This window comes from Onychostruthus taczanowskii, unplaced genomic scaffold (assembly GCF_017590055.1).
Source record: "Onychostruthus taczanowskii isolate IOZ18803 unplaced genomic scaffold, ASM1759005v1 scaffold10, whole genome shotgun sequence".
Classification (NCBI taxonomy): domain Eukaryota; kingdom Metazoa; phylum Chordata; class Aves; order Passeriformes; family Passeridae; genus Onychostruthus; species Onychostruthus taczanowskii.
Genome location: NW_024496526.1, coordinates 10,965,840 through 10,993,507, shown reverse-complemented (window position 1 = coordinate 10,993,507; position 27,668 = coordinate 10,965,840). Strand labels below are relative to the sequence as shown.

Here is a 27,668-nt window from a genome sequence, read left to right as displayed (position 1 = left end):
CAAGGCTACCAAAGTGCACAGTTACTGTACTGGAGATCCTACCCCAGGATCAACATGAGCCTCCAACCTTGCAGCCATGAGAAATTGTAAGAATGCTTCTGTATATCAGGAATCAAGACAGTGATCTAGTATGGAATACTCAAGTTTCTTTGAGACTTTTAAGAACAAATTAAAGAACATTCTTCATGTGAGGATGGTGATGTCATTATTTCCAATCTTGCCTTATCTCAGTAAACTGTTAGCTACTTACTATTTGTTCCATGTCCTCACTCACCAAAAATATCTGAGAAGACAGAAATATAAAACTTTGAAAGTCTGTATTTCATCTCAGCTTAAATCATCAACATGTAATAATAGATTATAGACCATATTTATTATTTGCCCTGTTTGTAGCTCGAAATATATGCTGGAGAAATATTACAGAGATAAAATATTTAGGAGAGCCAATTGGTTAGATAAATGGATGACCAAAAAGTCACTGATGAGGGAAAGAAAGGAAACATTCCCCTTATGGAAAAACTAGACCTAATCTCCCTAAACCATATGATTTCTAGTTTTGAATGCACAGCAGCAGCACAATACCTAAAAGAATTTGGTGGTGTATCTGACATGCAGGTGCATGGAAGGGGCTCCCAGATAGGCAGGCTGATAAAGGAACACAAAAATGTTTGTTAGAGATGCTGAAATGAGAGTAGAGGTAGGGCAAGATCTCTCACAACAGATCAGACTAAAGCAAAGCGCAGTGAGAGGGTCAGTGGAGAACAATATTTTAGTATGAGGAACTCAGCTCAACCGACCTGATCGGCCTGCTACATCAGTAATTTGTGTTTTGGCGATTTACCTTCTTGTCAGACTGTTGTCCCTTATTTCAGCAATTCAATTCTCACCAATTTGCTCTCAAACAAAATCAAAACTTAAGCTCCCAGGGCATGTAGTTCTGATGGGAATAATAATCCATTTAAGAGAAAATTACCCCCAGCTGCTCAGCATTCCTCTGTCCAAGTATTTTAACCAGCCTGGAGAGGTTCCACAGAACACCAATGGAAGGTTTTCCACATCAACACAAACATGACATTCTGTGAATTTTCAATAGATAAATTTCAGCTACTGAGTCTAAAAATGAGCCATTTTCAATACCCTGATGAAAATAAATTGCTACAGCTATTGCAAAACCAGCAAATCAAACAGGCAAATAATCTTCAAGAAAGCCACAAGTGATCCTCGGTGAAGTATTTATGAATGATTTTGACTGAGGAGAGCAATATTTTTTAAGTTTTGAAGACACATGAAGGCATTACTCAAGAGCAAAGAGAGTATTTCAGAGTAAGCACGTGTCAGGAGAATGGTGGGGCTATGCTGATGTGACAGGCCTGGACAACAAAAGTGAGATTTTACTGTCAGTTTTTAGACAAAGAAAAATAAGCAACTGACACTGAGTGAACCAACAGTTTTTCTTTATTCTATGCATAGATTTTTATTATCAGTGATGAGCCACATGATGGCAGGAATCCAATCTGGCATTTGAAACCCTAAGCAAGTATGTGGACAGAGTAATTAAGCACAAGAATATTGTTAATGTTTTTTTCCTTGATTGTGTATATTCCATATGGGAATAAATTTTAAAATTTATAGGAAAAAAAACAACAGGAGAGGCTGTATTCCTTTGCAAACCTGCCCTGTGCTTCACTCTTAATAAACATTAAAAAGACATGCTTTTTTATCCCATGCAGTTATATTTACCCTACAGTAATGCTTAAATTGTGGCTGCTCTTTCATCCTGCTCTGTTTGTTAAATATATTAACAAAATTTATTAGCAACTTTCCATGTGAATCCCTGCATAAATGGTCAAGTGTTAGAGACTGCTTAGAGACTGGTTGTGAACTTAGTGAAAACTCTGAGTTACTCATCTGTTTCTGTTTTATGTGACCAACACATCCATGTGTGGTCTGATGTGTTTCTGGTTTTGCAGGTTGCAATTTATTTATTTGAATATATAGTTCTATTTAAGCCAAGAGTCAATTCATTCAGATTTCCTTTCTAAATGGAAAAAAAAAAATTATCAGACATTCTGACAGCAAAAATTAGCATGGATTTGTTCTTATCACAGTTTGTGATGTGGTACCTACAAGCCATGAGTTACATATAAAAGTGCAAGTTCATATCATCAGGTCAGCTTTTAAAGCCTCCCCCCTTTTGGATTTCACACTGGAATAAAATAGTAGCCTCTGCAAGTCCTGCTTAAATGCAGTGTGCTCAAGAAACAGGTGTGCAGGGTAATTGTTTTCTCATCATAGTACATATTTCACACTCTGTAACTCTCAAATGGAATACCAAAAGAATGTATAAAATTAATTCAAAGATTTAAAGGGCTCTGTCTTGTGGTAAAGTGGGACTCTGTTGAAATTCTAAAGCTCTATAGAATTATAACCTTTATTATTACAGATCTATGATTTTCTTTTTTTTGTGCTAATGGAGCTAAGTATGTAGTTAATTTTTATTTTTTTAAAACTTGGAGATTTAAAGAAAGGATAGCTGTGCAAAAGCATATACAAAACAAATAATAGATAAAGGATGAATTTCATCTGTTATTACATTCAATACATATAAAACCTCATTTATATTTTACTTTATTACTGTGTTTTTGTTACTGTTATTTAAGTGCAGTGGCACTTTGAAGATGTGAAGCAATAGAGAATCATGGCTCTTTTTACTGAGAAGTAGGTGTGCCAATAAGTGCTCTGCTTCATAACGTTTAAACTGTTCAGATTATATCAGGCCAGTGTGAATTGCTAGTAATGTAAAATTACACATTCCATCAAATGAAACAAACTAACATTATGCTAAGTGGGTTGAAGCACATAAGGTTACTCAATAGGTATTTTCTGTTGCCATCTGTTATGGAAAAAAATAATTTTCCTCTGATATACTTTATATTTTTTGTATATTCTTACAGACACTGCACATAGAATAAAGGGTTGATAATTAGAATAAAATGTTGCTCATGATGAATCATAAAACATCTAAGGAACCAACCCCTTCTTTTAGTATTGAATTTTACTAATGCTCTCCTTTGTTTCCCAAATGACCTATCTTCTTTAATGATGGTTTGGATACTGGTAAGATTCAAATTCTCATCCAAAGGCCATGGCACTATTGACTAAATCTCTGTTGATTCGCTGAGAATGTGAAATACTGTATTGCAAGATAAAATCAGCACGAGGTGCTCAGTGAAACTGAAGAGTCCATTAGTGCCTTAACTCTTAAATTACCATCTGTAATCTCTCTTGATAAGGACGAGCTGAAAGGAAAAGTTACCTTTGTCATTAAATCTTTAACAATGTGATATTGACAGCCTGGAGTTTTTCTGTATTTTTAGCATCTTTAGACTTCATCCCTTCATCCTGCTCCTTCCTTTCTCTAGTTGTGGGCAGGCTGTGTTCCATTAGTCACTGAGCAATGTCTGGGTGCAGGAAGGGGCAGTGATTTGTCTGTGTCCTGTGTGCATCACAAGGGCATCTTCCACATTACGAATTAAACTCCATCTTACTGCATTAGAAGTATGGAAAACAGACTGCCAAAGCAATGGCATCATGAATTAATAGCAGTGCTTTAAAAATCTCAAATATACTCCCACCTTTCAGCTCATCTTTCTGGTATACAATTTCAGAAATGAGCTATTTAATTTTGTAGTGTTTTGATCCTAAACTTTTATATTCAGTTATATTTTAAAAGCAGAAATGCTCAATCATTTTTTTTAAGTTTCTGTTATTTACTATTAACTGTTTTTCTCTAAATAAGCCTTGTGTACTTTTTCTGTAAGTAGCTGCAGGCACAGTCACAGATCTAGGCACAATTATTATGAATTATAGATACTGCAAGTGTGAGCATGAATCAGAGATTAGCATTGTGTTTCAGAGGCTCACTTAGATTTATTCGACTAAATGATCCCTAGGAGATCTTGACAATAATTAGAAATATGGGGGTACTCTGCCCTGCCACCAGTCTTCACCTGCTACTTTTTCCTGGGGGAATAACAAATGGATTTAACCTTTCATTTAGGTCTTCTGGTCCTTCATTCACATGGGACCAGACTTTCAAGTGCTCAGGCATTGTGCTGAGCTCTTGTAAAAATCTAGCTACTGCCAAAATGGGAGCTGATCCCTTTAGAAATTCCTATATAATACCTCCTTAAGCCCCGTTTTATCCACAGTGAGAAAACGATCAATTCACAAGGGCACAGATTCCTAGTCAGGAGTTGGCTGGCCCAGCTTCTCCTGAGCAGAGACAGCTGCTGAGAGGGTTTGCAGCCCTCAGCCACCTGAGCCAGGGGCAAAACTTCCAATCTGGGCCAGGCTGCCTCTGGCTGCAGGGTGGGAGAGGGGATTTTTCCATGCCATCCTATGCCAGACCTAGCCCTAGCCCTCCCAAGGCCAGATCAGGTCCTAGGTAATGCTTGGAGGGAATGGTGCCTTTTCTGCCGGGAGCTGAGACTGGCATTTTCCATCTCTTGGTGTTCCTGCTGGCTGGGGCAACACGAGGGAGGTGCAGATGAGCACGGGCAGTGCAGGGCTGTGTCCTCAGGCCATCCGTGCCCCCTCCTTGCTGGTACCAGCACCAGCTCTCCCTCCTCACCTGGGCTTCAGCCTCGCTTGGCCTGCAGGGCCAGCCTGATGCTGAGATCATTCCAAGGTTTCTCATCCCTCCAGAGTAAGTTGGTGGGATTCCAGAAGGCTACAGCTAAGGTTTGTTGAGAGCATCAGGTCTCCAGAGTTGTGCTGTGTCCTACACAAGCCCCGAGATTTTGGTGTGTGTAGGATAAACCTAGAAGAACTTGAAGTGCCATCTGGAGGCCTTGTGGTCAGATTTGGGACTTTCAATAATGAAATACCACTGGAAATGCACACCTATGACCATCTAGAATTTTTATTTCTGAAAAGCAGTAGAAGTTTGGGAAGTAGAAGTTTGGGTAATTTCTGGTGGAAATTATTTTCTCAGCAGAAGTGAAGGCAATAATTCCTACCAGCTGGGAATCTACCCACTTATTCTTTCTAAATCATACTTTTAAGTAAGTGCTTTGAGGAAAAGGAATAGAATCAAGTACCTTGTATCCAGGTATTCAAGAAAAAACGTCTCTTCTTATTAGAAATTATTCTGTCAGAGATAAAAACAATGCATTAGTGTTGGAGAGAAAATATGTATGTAAAAGGCTTAAACTAACAATAAAAGTAGTTCTTGCAACTCTCCTCCTACTTTTAAACTCCTTTCAATCTACATAACATTTCAACAGTATTACACACACAAAAAAAAAAAAAAAAAAAAAAAAAAGAAAAAGAAAAACAAGTGGAGGAATGGAGTAACTTTCTGTGCATAATACTGAGGCAAAGAATATATGGCTTGTTCAACATTAACCTTGACAAATTCATGCTCTTGTCATTTAAATGAATGAACCTTTCCAATGCCTAAATTGCTGGACCTTGGGAAACAGCAGTGAGGAAGGATTGTAAAAACAATGCTCATCTCTTTTAAGTTTTGGTAATTTGGGGTGGGCTTTTTTGAGTAAATGAATGATTTCAGTGAAATCCAAATAAGGATGAATCTGCTCACTTGAATCCCCCGTTCACTGCCAATGAACTTCCCTGCGAAACGGAGCTTGCCCTCCTGGGTTGCCATGTATTGATCTAAAACATCTTCCCTGAGTCTTCTCTCTTCTTTTCCTCCTACAGGCAAAAGGTTAGTGTTAGATAATAGTATTAATTTTCCAGACATCTGCACATGTTTTAATAGCCTTTAGAAGGTTTGAAATGGTTTCTGTTTGACCACCACAGGGCTAAAATGCCATTAAGACTTAGATTGTAGCAATACATAACAATCATAGCCCTGTAGTTCAACCTGGCAATAAAAAAGCTAATTTATTTTATCAGAGATTTAAATTAATGTGATGAACTCCTCTCTCAACAGGAGCTGTAACACCACTCTCACTAAAAATACCATGTCCCTGCATAGTTTCAAAACGAGATAAAACACTTGTGACAAACCTTGTGTATGTATTGTGTGTGCTATTTTGGAGTGCTTGCATGTGTGTTTGTGTGTCCATATAAAACTCCTACTGTTCCTGAGACCAGTTTTATTTTTCTGTCATATCTTCATTCTGAGCCTCTTTTCTTCTGTCATCTGGCTCGTAGCCTCAGCAAGAAGAAAGTGATTAATAAGGCAGTCTTCAGTGTTAGCATTGGGGTTTGTTTAACACCTTGAGAACTGGAATTTTCTTGTGGACAAAAATTATTGCTGCTTAGGTAAATTCAGTTGAAAATAGTGTTTAAAACAGACCTATGCATTTAACTAGGACATTTTTGAAAATCTGTGAAAGAAAAAGACTTCAGACAGTTATCATTTCCAGCTTTATGCCAGAGGAAAGCTTCAGCTTATCCCATTATAAAGTGATAAAGCAGCATCTGATGGCAGCAGCTTCTGTGATAAAATGATCATGGCAGCACTGAGAACGAATCTAATAAGGGAATTGATCTGTAGATTCCAATTCTGGTAGAGCCAACATTGATCAACATAAATGTCAATAAGAAGATCTCACTGAGGTCTGCCTAATTCCTTTAGATTATTTTGGGGCATAGTCAGAAACTGAATGTGAAAATGGATTTTAAACTGTAGGAATCGCAAAGGCAATGACCAATGTTATGTTGTGCTACCAGGAATATCACTGGCTGTCTTTGTATGAAATGTTGAAATTAGTGAGTATCTTTTATTCATATAAGAATTGATAATACAACTGTTGCAGAAGTAAAATATTTCTCCTGTGTTTTTATATTAAAGCATTTCTTAAATACAGTGACATAATAAAAACCAGCCCACTTTTTATTGCTGAAGCATAGATAGCATGTGCAGGACATTCCAGAAAAGATTAATGGTATAGTTCTTCACTGTTTCAGGAATTCACTATAAAGTTGTTTCCAAGTATAAAGTATAAATTCAGTATAAAGTTGTTCTTTCTGGCAACGCTGGAGTGTTAAAAACAAAATGGTTTTGTTTGTGGACAGTGTAAAAACAGCAGGTGTCAGCATGTGCAGAATGTGCCCTTCACTCTTTGGTGTTGCCATAATTCACAGCACCTACGTGGTGCTGGCCCTCATTTAGCACAGTGGAATTGGCATACTGAGTAGTGTTACATCAATGGGAAGACATTTAGAAAAATAAGAGATAAAATACAAATATGTACTTAATAAAAGTCTCATCTCCTGCACATCACTATTCTCACAGCACGGCTGTTTCACCATACTCCAAGGAGTCTTCCATTTGCAAGCTCGTTGAAACATTTTTTCATTAATTATTCATGTTCTGAGTAGCTGATTGCTGGGTCATTGATGTAAACTGTTGACTTTACAGTAATTACAAACCACAGGGAACTTTATACATGCATTTTCCTAAGAAATTAAATTAGCTCATTTTCATATTACTGCAATATTTACAGACTCCTACCATAGTGCTATTAAAATGAGAACTAACACTTTGGAATCTCAGAGCTTGAAAACACTGATAGACATATAAAATGCAAACTGGGATCAGAGGGGATTACTTTGTGTCTTTCAATGTAACTTTTATTTAAGGCAGTTTATAAAAATTAATAAAACTAAGGATTTGGAACAGGAGTAATTTTTGCCTTACATTAATGTTGTCAACTCTCTGAAGAATACAGAGAGATTATGCTGTTGGTGTTTGTACATCAAATGCCTGCTTAATGCCTCCCAATTCATACCCTAGAATATAAGTTTCCAGCCTTTGGAGTTAGCTTTGTGTCTAATTCACTGAATTTTGTCATCTCTGGATCTCTCAATAGTAATAGAGAGCTGCAAGTTGGAAATAGCAGATTACTCAAATCAAACTTTGTTTTACTTTCTGTGCTGGAATTGCCTTGTTAGCAGGATTTTCTGATGTTGTTTTAGCACCCTAATCTTCCATACAAATGTTTCTAGTGTCATATCCTTGTACTTTGTCTTGGATGTTGCCTTATTCTCAATAAACTCACCCAGAGGATTTGCCAGCAAACTGACAAACCCCTGTTAATTCTAGAGTTGGATTTAAAGTCTAGCATCTTCTGTAAAGGCTTCTTAGAAAAGTTTGCCTAGTAGGAGGGAAAAACAACAAAAACAGATGGAAAATACCAAATTAGAACTTCCATGAAAGTATTTTGATTAGATTAATGGAAAATTTAGATCCACACACTTGAAATTTAAAGGCTAGCTGAAAACTTCCTTTTTTTTTTTAATTTTGTACTAAGAACTCATTTAGCTTACTGAAATGCATTTTAAAGTTAATCCTTTAATATTCACTTATGTACAACACATCCTCCTATCACCACTGAGCAGTACTGCATGTTTGTGATTGTTTCCTGTATTTTAAAGAGCTGAGGGTAGGATCAATAAAAGTCTCCAACTGTTTGCTCAGACCACTGTAAGAGTTATCCTGGGGCTCACCTACTGTGTGTTAACCCATTCCTCCCACCAAAAATACCCTGTAGCAACAGAGAAATAGAAAAACTAGCTGAATGTGGTGCATTTGCAATCAGAAGTGGGATGTTCCTGCCTGTGCAGGGCTTTATTTATAGCTTTTAGAGATCTAAGTGATGCACATCTAATTGCTTTGAATTTTAAACAGTCAAAATATGCTCGTTTTTCACTCCAGTTTTAGCCCCCATCCTGTAAATGGTTAAACATGGCCCAATATTAAGAGAAAGAATAATTTTCATAGAATTGTGGACTGCTTTGTGTTGGAAGTGACCTAAAAGCTCATCTGTTTCCAACCTCCCTGCCATGGACAAGGATACCATTCACTAGACCTGGTTTTCCTTTACTAAACAGTGTTAGCCATGAAGTTCTGCTCATAGGAAGTGAATAGTAGGAAATAATTCTGAATTTTCTATTAAATAGATAACTTCCAGAGCTGAAAATAATTATTATACTTTTGGTTTTGTGATATCAATTATGTGCAATAACACATCAGGCATTTCTGTGTGTACACAGTGTTCAGTTGCAAGTATATTTCCTATATTGGTGATTATTAGAATTAAAAAAGTGGAAGCATCTTCTTGCAGCTTTCACTTTTGCTTCATATTTGGCTGGTTTTTGTTGATAACCATGTGTTCTACTCTCTTTAGAAGGCAGAATTTCCATATGTCAAAAGAATATATATTCCAAAGTCTTATTTCTCTAAAGGAAAAGTTGATTTCTATTTTTGGAGATTTTATCATATTTTTTGCTTAACTATACTTAATTTTCTCCTTAATTCTGGAATATTTAGTGGATAAGAAGTTCACACCTTTTTTTTGAACAGTGCATATTCTACTCTAGGTAACTTTTGGTGGAATAGGTGAAGGATGTTCTCATCTCCAGCTGAACCTCCCCTCTGAAATGTATCTAAGGACTACAAAAATCAGCATTTTGTTTAATGAAAGATTATGCTTCTACATAAACGAATAATATATCAGTATTTTGCCTGATAATATTTTTCCTTCTATGCCTACTGCCTTTATGGTGCAGTGGAAATTAGAAGGTTTTCCCTGCCAGCCCAATTTCAGTGGCTGGGCTACAGAGGGAAGCAGGCCAGAATGTGCCTGTTCAGGTTTGTGCTGCCCTGAAAAACAGCAAAGACAGGAGAGGGCCACACACACCAAACAAGCATTTACAGCTCTGGCACGGAGCAGCAGGATGAAAATGTCTCCTTGGTATCTAGAGAGAGAATTTTGTGAATGATAGACTTTGGCTCGTGTGAGAAAAGCAAAGCCAATTGATTTAATAGCAATTAACTCATCCAATATTGGAGAGCTGTGTACTCTTTGGCATAATTCATTGAAAATTATTCTGGCAATGCTGCAGACCATTAGATGTTTAAAAAGGAGATGGGAACTGATAGATATTCTGCAGAGATAGAGTCAAGAGGCACAATGGTTAGGGGAGTCTCTGTAATATTGCCTTCTGCCAGCAGGTAGTAGCTTTCTTTTATCTTCCTAGAAAGTCTTAATAAGAATGCTGCTGGGGGAGGGGATCTGGGCTGCTGGTTGATGGATTGGTTATCTGCCTGCCAGATAATTGTGTTTCCTATTGCACTTGATATAATAGGTTTCCACCTAAATTATCAATTACTTTGTTTTTATTTTTCATGTGGGTTACAGGAGTTAATCTTGGCCTTGAACCACAAAGGGCACTGCCTTTTCTGCATCAATCTCTCAGGTGAAGGTGGAGTTTTGCTGCTGTTGGTCACAGGCACCTGCAGAGAAGAACCCTCTGTTCTGCCCTGGCCTCTCAGCACCCCCTTTCTGGAGAGACATGGGTCCAGTCAAGCTAAGATGTAACCAACTTTTCAGTCCACACCTGCCCTGTAGTACTCAGTACAGGGTAATTTCCAAGGAACTTGGCCCAGTCCTTGCTGTATTCAGCTCCATGTGGATTTTCAGGTCTGCAGCCCAGTGATCCTGATGCTTTTCTGATTCCAGAGGGGTCCAGGCAGTCCCCATCACCTCTAAGTATTGCTCATTTTCCCTTTATCATTATATTGGGCACCAACAAATGGGGCAGATAGCTTGGATTTGTAGTTGCAACTCCTGAGTTTCGTAGTTAAGTATTCATTTAAGCTGATGTGATCTCTTCCATGGAAGTCATTCTGTGCAGTGGCCTGCCTTTTGTTGCATTGTGTCATGATAGCATCAACAGTGATTTTAATACTGTACAATTTTCAAGGCAGCAGTAACTCCTTGATCTAGTTATGTGACTGTCATCTGAAAATAACCATAAAGGACACAGTACATTTTGTGTATCTGAGAAGAAATCAGAATCAAGATACATAGTTAGCACAATCTGTTACTTGATTTTAAATGCATCATTAATGAGTTTTTCTAACAAATGCTAGAGTTTTCCCCATTCTTTAATTAGACAATGGAGAAGGAAAAAGAAAAATAAATTAAAGAGAAACATTTTTTCTTACGCTTTGCTTTTGTAATTGGATGACTTGCTTCAGTGCTGTGTGATTATATTTAATTAATGACCTCAAACTTTATTATGCTGTTTGTTAATGCTAGTCATTGTTCTGGCCACCTCTGTTAGTTTATTTGCATATGTGTGGGGAGAAATATTCCCAGTGTGATGATCTCATTTGATACAGAAATATAATCACATTATACATCTTGAGAACACACTTTCCTTCTTTGTTAATCATTTTAGTGTGCTGATTTGCCTTTGGTACTGCAGTTTTAGAGAGTTTAACTGTGGCAAAGGTGATTCAAACACAGTGTGACCCCTGTGCAGCCCAGCCCACTGAGCCACTGGGGAGGGACCCCCAGAACCCTGAGCTGTTTCCAGCTGGGCTGTGATTGATCACTGGTCAAAAATTGTTCCTGATTTCTGCCTTTTCTGACTGATCTCTGCTCTTATGTCTGACACAGATTCTGTATTCTGTAAGTACCACTAAATTTCATTGGATGACATTGTAGGGGAATATTTTGTTTCCCTTATTGAAATGTTTATATGTTCCCATTTAAATAATAAAATGGGAAAGTGGAAAAATGGGAAGACAGTATTACAATTGTAAAATTCCTTTTACAATTTCTAGCACTATTTCTAGGATTCTTTTTTTCTGGGAAAATACATTTTCACCTATAAATGTTCATCCATCTCAGCTGTCCCCAGTCATCACCTCCAAAGCACAGATCTGACTATTCTAACTTCCACTAAAATATCTCAGGTGACTGGTTTCCCTGGAGAAGGTAATTAATTTGTCTGCAAACCACTTGTTCCTAGCACTAGTAATTCTGGTTCTGAAAACAGTGGGATTCTCTGGTGACTCAGTGATGCAGTTGGAATTATTGTCAAGAGGAACAAATGTACAAAGTCAGTGAATCTGTGACTTTGGGCAGACATTTTACCTGGAGTTTAAATCTTTAACAAACACCTGACAGTAATACCAGTGGTAGAACTTTGAATGGTGCATGCTGAATAACCAGACACCACTGATGTTAAAAGCACATAGCCTGGATGTAGTTAATATTTGTAATGAAAAGTATCTTGGATACTGAGTGCTTGCAGCATTTTATTTAATCTATTCAACAATATATTGGATAACACATATTTATACAGAATATGGATCACTGAAAATATTTTCCATAACCTCTTTGCAATGACAGTACCTCTTTAATAAACCTGGATGAATAAGTAACTCTTGAGAAATGACTCCTAAATTCATAATTAGAATTTTTTTTTTAAATTTCCTAGGTTGTCTGGAATAGAAGCCTGAAGCAGAGCATGCAGATAACAGAGGCTGTAGGAATGGCTGCCTGCTTTGTTCTCTGGCAGATTAATTTCTGCACTGGGTACCCAGAGAGCAGGCTGGGGAGTAGCTGGGTGTAAGATACTGTGTGCCTTGCATTTCAGGGCCCTGCAGAGAGCTACTATTACACGGTGTGAAGGCTCTTCTGGCTACAGACGCTTTTTTCCTCTTTGGCCAGTCTTTTTGGATGGACAGGGTGATGGGGCACCCACAGCACTCACACAGCATCGACAAATCTCCATGGTTTGCATCCCTCACGGAGTCCTCTGGCAAAGCACCTGCCAGGGTCTGCCCCATGTGTTCCTCCAAGCTGAGGGGGTAGATGTGGTCTCTTAGGTTGCAAGCCTAGAGAATTAATGGGAAAGTGAAAAGAACCTGATCCAAAGTCCTTATTTCTTGGGTTTTATTTTTTTAGTCCATTTGCATTGATTTCAATGGAGCCTGAGTCAGATCCATACTGCCTGTTACATGGTGTGCTGGCCCAGGACTAACAAGACTGCAGATTTTTTTTTTTTTTAAAGTCATTGGCTGAGGCATTCACATAAATCATGGATTTTATTGAAACTGCAATTAAAGCAAACCAGACTTAATGCAGATTGAAAGCCCTAGAATTAGTGTACAGGTGAACACGGAGGGAAAGGCACAAGCTTAGCCATCCTTCCAAGCAAAACTGAGAAAACTGTGTATATAATCAAACAGCATGTGAATATTAATGCACAAAATCCTCTGAGTCCCCAGTTCCCCGATGCAATTATTTTCTATTCACATTAATTGTTCCTAACAGATGACATTAATGACTTTGAGTTAAAATGTGTGCAGAGGAGGCCTTCAGCAGATCAATGCTGGTTAAAAATAGGGTCACTTTTGCAATCATTCACGCAAGGTATAACAGCTCGTAAATAAAACAACATTAACATGTTGATTGATTTATAAATGTTAATTTTTTAGTTCATTTTTATGCTTTTTTTCCTGAAACCTGTCAAACTCTGTGGATAATGGTGGGACTCGTGTTCATTTGTTATTGTGTGTGAAGTAATGATAAGTTGCAAAGCAGTGACTAGAAGAAAAAGTAGAGTTTGTTTTGGATGAAGGATGATCTGTCCTCCAGACAGGAAATCTTGGACAAAGTAAGCAAAAAGAGCAACATTTCAAATTAGAACAAATCCTCTTTTACCTCAGGCTCTTCATTTCCCTTGAAATTTAACAGCAGAGTTTGGAATTTTAAAAATGCTGATCTGCTGAATATCTGACAAATGCTCATGCTTTGCTCCTTCCCTTCTGCCCCCCCAGAAACTCCATTCACGCATCTTGGACCTCTCATCTGGGGATTTGCTTTCAGAAGTAGAACGAAACCGAAGCCTGGTGCAAGCTCGAAGTGCTGATGCTCAGATGCTCGTGAGTGTTTGTGCTGCCCTTGCGCCCCTCATCTGGAACCTCCTTTTCTCCTCTGAAGTCTGGTGTCAGGGAAGAGCCATAAAGCTGATCTCTGAATTGGAACACTGTTGAGGCAGATAACAATGCTTTTACTTCCTTCTGTTCTCTGAAATTCAATATTGTGTCCTCGGTTGATATAGTGAGCAGATAGTGTCACTGTGTGCAAAAAAGGCGTAAATCTTAGCAATGTCCCACACACACCTTTTTGGGTATTGATTACATCTCAGAATCTCTGAGAAATGGTCAAGGAGCTTTTTATTAAAGCCCGTGCCCCGTATTATTCATCCCACTTTTATGATATATTATGTATGAACTTTTAAAAATTCATGGGCTCTGCTTTTTTTTTTTTTTTTTTCAGATGGAATGAGCTTTGTGCTTATTTGGCAAAACGTTCAACAGTGTGGCTTTCATGTTTCATTGTCAAAGAGAAAAGTAGCTTAAAAAACAAAAATCATATACAGGGAAACAAAGAGTACAAGAACAGAACATTGAACCTGCTTGTGCCTTTGATCTTGAGGTATAGGAGTGTCAACAAAAATGTAATCTCCCTTGTAATACATACTTTAATGAAAAGGCATTGTTTCAAAGGTTCACAAAAATGCTAGCAACATTTTGCATTATATTGAATTAAGCCTTCAGGTTAAGTTGCTCTAATATAGAGTTTTGTGTCTTTAATGGTCTGATTATTTCAATTTTCTTTGATTTCTAGTGAAAATTACATTTTTAAACTGTAATACTACATTCAAGCCTTTTTACTCTAATTTCATTAAAGGTAATGACTAAAAAGTCATGATTATAAAAATTAAAATTTCACCATGTCAGTTAATAGACCCATATGCAAGTTAAATGTATTTAATTAATGCATCATAAACATGCTATTCAAAGTACTTTCTTGAATAATTTAGAGAATAAAGGCAAATTGAAGGGGAAAACTCCATCCACTCTCTCAAGTGATCTGAATGCTATCTAGAAATTGAGTAGATACCCTACTTCATAATCTGGAGTGACATGATATTTTTTGCACATTTTCTCCTCTCTTAAAGATGATTGCAGTAATATACTGTTCTTTTGCTTTGCTTGGATAGCTCCATTTTTTCCCATTGCTGTAACAGTAGGACCAAATGCCTTTCTCCTCTCTTAGGTGCAAAGGAAACAAAGTGAGAGGTTGGAGAGGCTTTCAGACAAGCTGAAGATGACAGGAAGGCAATACTTGTCTCTGTGCTGTGATCTCTTTCCTCCTGCAGGAGATTCTTACAGGAGATGATTTACAGGCGTCTTTCCCTTGAATGCTGTGATGGCTGGGACACAGCCCAGTATAAAGGGCAGAATTCCACATGATGTGTTTTCCCAATGCCAGAGCCAAAATGCAGAGGAATAGCCAGAACAAGCAGCTGCTGCCCTTGGCCTCTGTGCCATCCCCCTCCCCAGGAGTGACACTGCCACAGCTGAGCAGGCTGATGGCAGGGGGTCTCCCAGGGGAACCGCAGTGTCAGAAATAAAGACTCATTTGTCTCAACAAAACAGCAAAATCAGCTTCAGAGCCAAAAACACAGGCATCAGCCTGCCTGTGATGCTGAAAGAGGTATTCTTCCCAGAGCCACTGGATTTAAAGGCTGCTCCTCCTGCATCCATTTGGCTTCCAAGGAGAACATGTACCAATAATTCCCAGAGGTGAAATGTGCTCTTGGTACCTCTAAATGATTTTCCCATTCATAGGTTTTGCCTGTGACGAAGAATTATGATTTTCCCTGTAGTTAGGTTTGTCAAAAGCTGAACATTATGATGTCAGCTGAGCGATGAACAGCTGTACTGATGAACTCCTCAGCAGTAAAAGTTCTGCTCTCTCCCATTCAGCTGAAAAAAAAAGGTTCAACCCCAGTAGTAATAAATGGGAGGAACATGGGGGAATAAATGGAAGAAATTAGCAGAAGGCCAACAAACATGTCAGTGCATGAGAAGTGCCTACAAACTGAGTGTTGTTCCAAAGAGTATTGTTCCACGAAGAAGCTGGGTCTGGGGCACACACTGCCTTGATGATTTTTTTATGGATTCAATAACTTTAGATTTCTTGTTTCTTCCTAAGTGTAAATTCTTCATTTAAGCAAAATTAATTTTAAATGTATCTACATACAAAAATCAATAAATATTGTTTCAGTTTGCGTTAATGAAATCCAAGGGGAAGTTTTATGAAACGAAGGCACAGAATCATAGATTCACTTTGGATGGAAAAGACCTATACTTAAGATCATCAAATCCAACCTCTCACCCACCACTGGGTGGAAAGGTCCCTTGAGATCAATCCCAACACTAAACTATGTCCCCAGGTGCCACATCTACACAGTTTTTAAATCCCTCAGGGTTGGTGACTCAACCACTTCCCTGCTCTGTTGCTTGACAACTCTTTTAATGAAGGAATTTTTCCTAATATCCAATCTCAACATCCCCTGGCACAACTTGAAGCTGTTTCCTCTTGTCCTATCAGTTTCTACTTGGGAGAAGAGACTGACCCCCACCTCATTACAACCTCTTTTCATGTAGTCATGTCTGGTGTTCCTGGTAATTAAAATGATGTCTGATTCTGTAAGGAAACTGGAGAATAGTGCAAGCACTTAACACTAAAGAAGCTTCAACGCTGTTAGGCTCAAGAATATTAGTTTGAAAACAAATTAAAGGCATCCTAGCTACTCCTACAGAGGTTTAATATTTTACCTAAAGTGCTATCTACTCTTCATTACTCTCTTCCTCAAAGCTGGCACTTAGTCACAGTCAGCTGAAATTGCATTTGGAAAGGGGCGATAACTACACAAGTACTAAAGGCAGCCATAAAGTGTCAATAAATTGCATAAGCAAGAGGCTTCAGCTGTCTGCGAGCGACACGAAGATGGATTGTCCTACGTCAGAGAGTTTCTTAGACAAAGCTTTGAACTAGATAGGAAACCAAAATTAGACTGTAATGGAGAGATTCCATTCTCAGTGGACATTCTGCTCAGGATACTAAATTAATTTACCTTGTCCAGGCTGTGCAGCCTCATCTGTTACATTGTGGGGCTATAATGCAGTTGTCAAGATGTACTTGTATTCTTATAACTTTGTTTTCTGTATCTTACCGTTGCACGCTGCTTATGTATGAAGCATAATTCAAGTAGACTCAGAATAATCTTTACAATAAGAAGAGCAGAATACTATACTAGTCCAAGAACAAAGAAGAAAACACTGAGGATTGTGGATTTTTTCCCCTGACAAACGAAAGTGTTAGCAATTTTAAATTTATTTCTCTGTATTAAATTCACCAGATGCTAAATTGCATGAGAGGAAGGTGTAAGTGGCTTACTTGCTTTTTCTTTGCCACTCTTAATCAAGGAGAAGTTAAATGATCATTTTCTACCCATAAGATATTCCAAATTCTTCTCATATTTTAGGAATGCCAGCAGAATGTGAAATCCAGCATACCTGTCTTGAAATTCCAGAGTCAATTAAATATGACAGGCTCCAGCCACCTGTACCCTCGGAGCAGCTGCAGTAGCAGTGAACTCTCCCTCTCAAGTGCTTGCAGTGAATATTCCAGTGGTTCCTCCTACACTTGGAATGATGGAAAGACAAGCAAAAGGGTAAATCAAATTAATTTTCTTCATGTATCACTTTAAGTTAATCTGAAACAAGATTAATTGAAAAGCTGCCTGTTTCAGAAGTTTTTTTACTTTCCTCTCTCTTTTATATTGAAAGCAGCTGTCACTAAACTGTTACCCCACCATTTAATTTTTTTAGTGATTCCTTTATCACTCCAGCTTACTTACAGTCTCCTCATTTGTTCAGACATTTATTCTTCCTTTCATAGTCCAAACTGCTCTTCTTCTTTATCTTAATCCTTCCATTCACATTGTTCTTCCTACAGGTTTTTAATGCACTGCAGCCTTCACACCACTGTAAAATCCTTTATTAAAAAAGAACTTTGCTTTAAATAGAAAAGAATGGAATGGAATGCCCTTATGCAACTCTTCCATCTCTTTACCAAAATGGTAACACTTTTATTGACAGCACTTGTGAGTAACACAAGTGATTTTTATTTTCTTTTGACAGTCATCCGTGAGATGGGATAAGAGAATAAGCATTGGTTCTTCGCTCCCAAGCAACCTCTCAAGTCCTGCAGATGATCTACCTCCCACTCGTATCAAGGAAAACCATATCTTAGAAGGGCTGAAAAAACTGCAGGAGCAAAAAATACTACTTGAACCACCTTCAGTAATATCAAAATGGGGTTACAAAGATTGCATGAACTCCAACGAAGGAATATATTCCCCTGGAATTAAGTGTGGCGGCCATAATGAACAGACTCACTGTAAGCCAGTGGAAATGGGAAGTGTTTGCATTGAACACAACAAAACTTTCTCTTATGATTCAGATTCCCATGATGATGCAGATGATGACTCTTCATCCTTACTGTTGCTGCAGGAAGTTCCAAGCAAAGACTGCAGGACCTATTGTAATAAATTAACTCATAGCATTTCTGACAGTCTCTTTGACTGGGATCCTAACAGGAAACATTTGCCAGAAAGAAGTTCATTTTTTAATTCAAAGGAAAGACCTGAGAAATTGACTAGTTTTGTCAGTGGCTTTCAGGCAGAAGTAAAATCATGCACCAGAGCAAAGCTGCCTGAGTTACAGTTAAATCAAAGCCATTCTAATATGGGCTGGAAGGACTTTAATATTCAGCTTTCAGACACTGATGACAATGAAGTCTTGGATGAATTGCATATAGAAAGCAGTGATGAGAAAAGTCCCTCAGATTTATTAGCAACTCCCTTTCCTGAGAAGTACACAAAGACCTCTGACTTGCTCAAAGTCACAGAGAATTCTCAGTTTGTATCTACTGACAAAGAAGAGAACCAGATACCTGTTCACCCAGACATTAGGCCGAAGCCATGTAATTTCATTAAACAACAAAAGGTTATAAAGAAGACCTCTTCTGAAGAGTGCATTACGGTAATATACGATGCTAAGGATGGTGAGCCAATTGAATTCAGCTCACATCAAACTGGAGTTGTCACTGTAACAAGAAATGAGATTTCAATCAACCAGCCACAAACTACATCCAGTGCGGAATACACTGAATTTATACCTCAGGGAAGAACTGATTTGCAGCCAGGACCCAATGCTAGAAACTACACTGCTTCAGAAAGACAGGAAGATGAAACTGGGAAAAATACTCTTGAAGATAATACAGGGAATAAAAATACAGCTGTCCCCCTGACCTGTGGTGAATCTTCACGCTGTGGAAGGGTGACACAGCAAAATGCTTCACGACAGAATCTAGTGAAGCCAGTGTATGATGCATCATGCAAGGCCAATTCAAGCTCCACTGTGCATGCTGGAATCAATCAAAAGCCACATGTAACTAAAATACCCAGCAGAGGTAAATTTTCTCCCCAGAAAACTCTGATGACTGAAAGTGGGGAGGCACCTGGAGCTCTGTCAGTGGGCCCCACAGCCCTTGAGAAATCACCTGCTCTGCCACCTGTAAAGCTTTCAAGATTCAAAAAGGCTCAAAGCCCACCTCGTCATTTTGATTCAAAAGTCGAGTTTCAGGTTCCAAAGCCCCCTGCCCATGCCCTGCCTGACTTGAAACGTCCTGGCAGAGGAGATGGGTCAAAGCATCCAAAGAGTCAGAGTCCAGCATCACCACTGTTGCCTCAGCACCTTATAGAGCCCAGTAGCTATGGGGAACCTCCAACCAGAGACTTTCATTGTGATTTAGCTACTGTGGAAGCCCGGTCTCCATCCCCACCCCTTCCTCCAGGCAGGACAACATCCCTGTTGATTCGGCCTAATTATGCTAATTCTCCACCTCGAGCAGTAAAGTTAGGAGGAGCTGGTCCCACTGAAACAGCAAAAAATGCACTGAAATCATCTCCATTAAAAGGAACTGTGAACTCTGGTTTTCATAATCAATCTAGTCATGAAATGCAAGCAAAAAATGTATCTTCTGGGGCCAAAATTGAATTATCTTACCTTCAAGAAAATGCAGAAGGAATTATGCAAAATAAATGCACACCTCAGCAATCCCACAGTGCATGCCAAGGACTTTCCAAAGTTTCCACAAAGCAAGCCTGCCCAAAAAGCCCTAATCAGGTGGGTCTCCACAGGAATCGTGAGTATTCCAGCACAGATTTTCAAACAGCCAGGTCCTTTTCACTAGGCTGTCCATCACTGGAAACAACTCCTTCACAAGACACCTATTCCAGCAAAAACAATATTTCCAGTGACAGTGGGTTGGATCAGCTACAAAAGATGCCAAACATTCTCCCCACAACTCCTCAGTGTCACACGACGAGCACAAGTGAGCCTCTGCTATCTCAGGTAAACAATCTCCCGTCAACGCTGTTTCATGCCGGCGATGCTGCACACGCCTCTCAAAACTCTAATGAGAGAGGAATGAAAACCCGTCTCCCTGTAGGACTGAAATTGTTTGTCAAATCTCCCCAGCTTCTCCGCAAGAGCTCTACTGTTCCGGGGAAGCAGGAGAAGGACAGTATAAATGCAGCTTCCAAAAGTAATGGGAGTTCCAGTAAGTACAAGCAAAGTGAGTCGGTGTGCGTAAACGCCAAAGGTGCAACGGATGCGGAATTAAAGGACTCCAGATCCGATTCTGAAGTGAAAAATAATTGTGCTGTGGGACTTAGTATGCATACGGCATCAGCTCATTCACATGAAAGCTGCAACTTGGTGGTAGACAGAGGAGATGGATTAGAAAACAAATTAGTTAAGAGGTCTGTTTCTTCTGGCAACAAGTCGCACTTGAAGCCAGCTCTGGGCATGAACGGAGCGAAAGCTCGGAGTCAGAGTTTCAGTGTTCACACAGGGGAGAAGCCATCTGCCCCTGTGACTGAAGGTCTCGTGAAAGTACGGACTCAGATTATTACAAACACTTCTGACAGAGGGAATTCTCTAACGAGGCAGAACTCAGCCATGGAAGGGCTTCAGATCAAGGCTGCTCCTGGGACAGCAGTGGCACCAGAGGCTCTTTTATATACTACTAAATCCACAGAAAATTCTTGTCCTAGACAAGGCTCTCTTGGAAATATGAGCAGTTGCAATAGCCAGCATGGAAGCCCAAGCAAATTGCCCTTCAGACCATCTCAAAAAGCAGACCAGTTTCACAGCACTTCAAAATGTGATGGAAGCAAACCATTTTCTCAGAAAGAGGCACGCAGTCTATCTGTGCAGAGTGAGAAAAACACCGAAAGCTTTAAGCATGAAGCTGCAGGTAAAAAAAGTGTTCTGCCAGCAGAACTGGAGTTAGAAGCCTCAGCTACTGTATCTTCCAAACAAATTTTGTCCTTCCAAAGCTTTGATGGAGTAAAGTGTCCTCATAAACTGGAAGCAACAAGGTCACGAAGACAGCAAATGTCTTTAAAATTAGCAGAAACCTCTGAGAATGTTAATGATCTTTTGAGTTCACCATCTCTGCAACCTACAATAGAGGAGAAAGTCATGTTATGCATTCAAGAAAATGTGCAAAAAGGTCAGGGACAAACCAAATCCCCCACTGTGGAGACTAAGCAAAAGACTGGGCCTTCTATAGCCAGTTGGTTTGGCTTCCGAAAGAGTAAGCTCCCAGCACTGAGTAGCAGGAAGACTGATGTTCCTAAAACTAAGGTGGAAAAAAGGGATACAAAAGTTTCAGGATTTGGAATTAAGCAGGCAAAATTAGAGAGAAGAAAAGAAAAGAAGAAAACTGAGCAGCACTGTGAAATAGAAAATCAAATTAACAGGAAAGCTGACAATGGTGACATTTTAGCCATGGAGAGCAAAATTGTGAAGCCTTCCCAAGACTCTCCTGGTGAGATTGAGTGTGAACAAGTCCCAGGTTCTACCACAGCTGCCTACTCACCAAAAGACAGCTTCATGAGAGAGCTTTTAAACAGGTAAAACTCCAGAACACAATTTGGGATGTGTTGATATCCATGTAGCTTTACAGATGCCCAGATGTTTAGTGCGTGTTATTTTTGTGCTAAGAATGCACAGCAGCAAACAGTAGGTTCACAGTTGGGACTTTAATTTCTACAGGAAAAAAACCCCAAACATTAACAATGAGATGATAATTTTGTTTATGTTACTTTAACCAAACCATTGGTCTTTGAAATTAAAGATAGACGAGTTACATCCAAGCTGATAATTCAAATTATTCCAGAAATCAAGAATCTAGGCAGATGGTGTGTAAATATAGAGGGTAATTTGGTACATGTTTTAATGTATTCCATCTTCCTGTACTGTAACCAGAAAACACATATTTGGTAACTTGTCAGAATTAATTACCTTTCCAGCTCTCACAACCTTTGGTCACAGAAGAACTTAGCAATGGGTATATTATGTTTTCACGTTTGCCCCACAGCAGTCCCAAATATAATATAAATCATCACCTGTGAAAGGCTAAATTGATATACTACCTGAAATTGCAAGTGACAGGTTTGATCAAGGCTAGTTAGAAACATTTATCACTCAAAGGTCTAGAGACAGAAAGATACAGAGAGGTTACTTTAAACATTAAAGGAATGGGAAAGTAGAGTGATTGAAGAAGGGCAATGCAATTTATCAGAGGAATCACTCTCTACCTGCAGAGTTGATAAGAAAGTAGCTCAGCAGACAGAAAGTGGATCAAATAATGTTTCCTACAGGAGTGTGTCGAAGGGCAGCTCCCAGGGCTCCTCTCTTCACAGCAACTCTATCAGCTCTCAAGGAAACCACAGGAAAAACAGCAACACAAAAGCTGATATGGAAATGCAGAATCAGACCCTGGTAAGTGCTTCAATACATGAAAACATTATTACCTTCTTTTTAACTTCTGGATGTGTTTCTTATTGCCATTGCAGGCAAACAGGATAATAACTGTTTATATATAAGATAGAAGGATATTGTGTAGCTAGAGGATTGTGAATTAATACAAAAGTTGGCAGCTTGGCTATAGGCCACATTATACAGATAGTCATGAAGATTCTACTGCTTCGGCTGGCAATTCAATTCCTGTGAAGATGCATGCACAATGATGCTATAATCATACTGTAGTAGAGTGAAATGATAGGACCATTTTTTTATTTTATTTTTTCCCCTTTCCCTTAAAATTGCATGCCAGTATGGAACATTCCTCTGAACATTATAGAAGTCATTAAACCTAAAAAGTACACTGCTGCTGTGGAAAAGGCAAATCATTTGACCACATTTGGGAATATTTGTCACTTAAGAGGGAATGTTCAAAAGAAAAAACATACATTGGACCTGCATCTCACTTTGTGCCATTAAAAATCTCCCTGTTAATGGCCTGTAGTTAGTTTCATATTTTAATAAGGTACTAACTGTACCTGATAATTTTATTTACTCAGAGGGGAGGAATGTTGTAACATAGAAGAAAAGTTACCCTGTTTTCTGTTAGCTGCTAGAGTCTGGTTCTGGACTGACTTTGCTGCATTGAGAAGCGTTCCCACGGAGTCCAGGATTGTAACCTAAAGTCAGGCTGAAGGGGTGCCCTTTCTGGTGAAGCTTCTTTTAATTAACTTTAGAATTTAATGAGCAATGTCTTGCCTAGCAAGGACCTTCCCCATGATGTTTTAAAGTCCAGCACAAGGAGAAGTGAAATGCTTTAACCCTATAGCATTCTTTCCTCATTCCTGAGATAGCTGCCTTGTCCATATTATTATGATTATTATTATTATTAACCATCACCACAATTTCAACAAACAGCCTGGAAACTTGTGCCAAATATAATACTTGCTCTGAAGCCGAGGCTGTTGTTTTTGTTGTTCTGATAGAACTGAGTTACTGAAGTGCAGCACATACAACTGGGGGATTCTGAAATACACATTCTCTGGGAACATGACAAAAAGCTTTGTAATGGGAAAGGAAAAAACTCTTAGCTTAGGGCTGATGTTGAGGATGCTTGAGGTCAAGGCATTCCATACATAGTTTCAAGACATTCCATACATAGTTTCAAATTCAGGAATTTTTTTTTTTCTTTTTTTTACTGTTTAATACTGAGGTCTTTGCTGAGAACATCTGCAAGGTCATTTTTTTAAAAAACCTTACAGAGAACATATGCAAAATGAATGTGTTTGAAAACTTTCCTCCTGACTCCTCTGGTATCATCTCTCCTTTGAAAATGTAGATGTCTCCTGCATTATAAAACCACAAATTATAAGCATATCTAAGGCTGTCCTTGTAGTGTCACTGAAAGGAAAGAGAGAGAATGAAAGTCTGGAAATGTGCAATATGCAGGAAATTCAATCCAACTGATCTAGAACTTAGATAGCAGAGCAGAGCCCCTTATCAGAGCCACTCAGTTTAACTATGCCACATTTAAAATGGTCCTGACAGCTTTCTTCACTGTACAGAAGTACAAAAACTCGACACATTGCTTCTACAATTTCTTTCTAACTTATTATTTTCTAATGCTGCAATAATTTGCTGTGCTTTTTGTGTGTCATTTTGTGAAGTCTTTCTAAATGCTGCAATAATAGTCTTTGAAGTATATCTTAAAGAAACACACTTAATTTGTGAAGGAACTACAAAGGTTGTTCTTAATGTACATAAATAATGGAAAAATGCTAATTATACTATTTAGTTTTTAAGGACATGTTGTTCATGGTGAAAAGGCATTACTTCTGCTACGCCATACACTCTTTTGTTAGCAGGGAAACAGTGTTTTTGTGTGGTTTTTGAAGATTAAGTTACATTTATATGTTTCATTTTTTTGAGTTTCATATTGTGTTTTCTGTGGCACTTAATTCCTAAAAGAAATACCTAGTGCCAAAAGACTGATGATATCCAGAATAACAAGATTTTAAATGTGCTTACAGTTATTAATGCTAACTTATGAAAGAGATATACCATACGATTCCTCTTGTCCTCCAAACTTCTAAAAGAAAACAATGCAAAGTCTTTAAATTCAACGTTCATGAATCTTATTACTATCATTCCCAGCTATTCTTTGGTGTCTGCTTACTTTGAAGCAGATTGCAAAGGGCTGGGAGATAGCTGTGACTGAAAACAGTCACATGCAGTAGGATGGCCTGTTGTGCTTTTTTTTCCCCTCATAAAAAGACAAAATTAATGCTTTTGGGGAAAACAGCATAAATCTTTTTAAAAGCCCTAAGCCAGGAAGATTTCTTTTCTTTTCTGAACAATGCAAAGTGCACTCAGTCATACAGTTCAGTGCAGAAGCTGCTGTATTTCCAAACTGCTTATCAGATATATACTGCTGCTTTAAATCCTGGCCAGAACAGTTTTTATCATTAATTTTCTAGCAAGATTTTTTCCCTTTAAAAGCTATTTAATTTTTGATGATTAAATCACTTTTCTTACGATGTGCCAGGTAAAGGTTTGAGGCACTATTACGCCATAACATATGCACCAATTACCTCTGATTTCTGTTCATGCAAAGAATGTTATTGCTGGACTGCCACTGAATTTATGGAAAATGCAGTGTTCCACCAGTGGTGGCCTTGTGCATTCACCTTCAGAGGGATACACTTCCCGTTAGTGTTCATCAAAAAAGCACTTTGCTCTAAAGGCCAGCCAGCAGAAATACATAACACTTCGCCTACACCAAGGATATTCCATGTTCTCCAGTACTTTTTCATGTCCTTGGCTGGAGTTTAAGGTGAGATACAATCATTTTTGTGCTGCACTGCTTCATTTCATCTTTGTGATTTTATTACAGCCCTGTGTGATTTAGAACAGCCACGGGTTTCACTTTGTGAGGTGGAAGTGTGGCACCAAACCCAAGGCACCAGGAGTTTTGTGTGGCACTCTGTGTGCTCACTCTGTGTGTTTGGGGATCTATCCTAACATTGTGAAATGTCACAGCAGCACTTGGCCACGCACTGTGCGAATGTGAGAAACTGTTCCACCTGGAACTGGGTGCCAATTGAACACTCCCCTCCTCATTTCCATAGCCTGAAGAGAGGCATTTAGTAAGAAAGAAAAGATGTAATCAAATCCCTGGGATTAAGAGATGATAAATGCACTTTTAAAAATCTGGAGAGCAAGTCTTTGGTGTTATACTTAGGCTGTTCACGAGAGGTCAACAGGACTACTTGTGTAATCCAGAGCAAGCAGGATTTACACTGTGATCAAAGATATGTCATGCAAATGATGACAAATTCCAGTGGTTTAGATTACAAAATGTGCTCTTGTTACTGTGAGCGTGCTGTAAGCAGTTTAAAACAGCAGAGACTGATTAGCAAATAATTTAAGATCCCTGAGCTATTGAAAGCAATTTTTTCTGTGGTGCTGCCTTTCTTCCTCTCGTCACCCTATAAGTATCTTTATTCCTGTTTGATTTGTGGAGCATGGCAGAAAAATATGTCCTTGAAACTGAATTGTGGCCACTGATGGCACGTGATGGAGGGGGATTTCACTGTGCTAGGGAGGGACTCAGATTACCTGTACACCTCGGAAATAGGAGTGCAGAATGACAGGGCAAGGATATGTCTGGGAAAAAACCCATAATATCTCAGGGATTTGAATAACACAAACTTGAATACTACACACAGGCTCTTAGAGTGCACTGCATTCTTAAATGAATTTTTTCTCTCTGTCTAGATAATAAATGCTTCTAAACAGAGGTGGGAATAAAAATGCCAAAGTTCAGTGTTTGCAAACTGAGCTAGAGATACCACACCATATATTAAGTTTTTATTTTGAAGAAGTGCATCTTCCAAGGGTATTTTTCATTGTTGCATGTTGTGATTTTGAATGAAATTAAAGTTGTTATCATCAGATATCATTCATAGACTAAGACAGGTTATATATTCCACTCTTAGCTGCCATGTAACTTTACTCTGATTTATTTCTGCAAAACATTCTGTAGTTGTCATGAAGCAACATAAACAGAGTCACAGATGTTTTTCACTTTTGTTGTTGCACTGTGTACAGGCTAAAGTAGTCACAGAAAACCTGCAAGAAGAAGAGGAGGACACCATGACAAGGACTACATGTCAGAGTCATGTGATAGGTACAAAATTATATTTTACACCGGATTTTGTTGCTGTCACTTGCAAAAAAGACATGTTTAATTCTCATTACTTTGTTTGTTTGCCCCCTTATGTCTGCTTTAGCCTTCATTTACTTCTAAATAGCCAGATTTCATAAAATGCATGAGACGAGTACACACCATTACAATTGTGGGTCAATGCAATGTTTGATTGGAGGGCCTTGGGTTATGAAAGATCATTTCAGCCTCCTAGAACAGTGGGTTACACACAGTGGCTTAACATAAGGGCTGTTGTGCATGGCACTTTCAGTGGGAATAATACTGACATACTGTAGCTCTGTCATCTGGCCTTGAACTAGTAAAGTTCAGAATAAAATCTAAATAGCAGAATAATTGCTGTGATAAACTAAACCACAAGGAACAGCAAACAGGTGTCTGTTCAAAAGACCTTAAAGCTGTTATTGATAATAAAGTTGCCTTTGCTGTAGAAGGGTAGCACCATCCACCCTGCCTCGTGACTGACACGTACTGATTTTTAATTTTAGTACATGTAAAAATATCTAATAGGCAATGGAGGACAAAACAGAAACCTGAGGTTTGTATTAGAGCAGAGTGTCACCAATATAAACAACTGACTGAACAAGGAAAATTCACCTTTAGCAAGTTCCCTTTGCAGATAGAGGCTGCAATAAAAAATATCATTAAAAAGTTAAAATCTGACTCCATTTTTTTCTTGCCAGAATCTCTTTCATTTCACTGGTACTGCCAACCCAGCAAGTCCAAGCAGAGGTATCATGTCAAAACACATTTCTTTTGGGGGCAGTAGGAAAATGTTTGCATGCTTCATTACTTGTACAGCCCTTTCAGTCCCAAATTCAGACAAATAAACTCTGGCTGTGTTACCTGAAGGAAAGATCCCTAAACTCT

The 27,668-nt window shown here is 38.7% G+C and overlaps 1 protein-coding gene across 1 annotated transcript in view; it reads left to right on the top strand.

Annotated features, from left to right (window-relative positions):
* Positions 1-27,668, top strand: part of NCKAP5 (NCK associated protein 5) — a 354,576-nt gene that overhangs the window by 277,405 nt on the left and 49,503 nt on the right. The window contains exons 11-15 of the mRNA XM_041406435.1: positions 13,616-13,720; positions 17,179-17,367; positions 17,837-21,681; positions 22,375-22,552; positions 26,684-26,762. Of these exons, the coding sequence (XP_041262369.1) occupies positions 13,616-13,720; positions 17,179-17,367; positions 17,837-21,681; positions 22,375-22,552; positions 26,684-26,762 (4,396 nt within the window). The remainder of the gene's footprint in view (positions 1-13,615; positions 13,721-17,178; positions 17,368-17,836; positions 21,682-22,374; positions 22,553-26,683; positions 26,763-27,668) is intronic.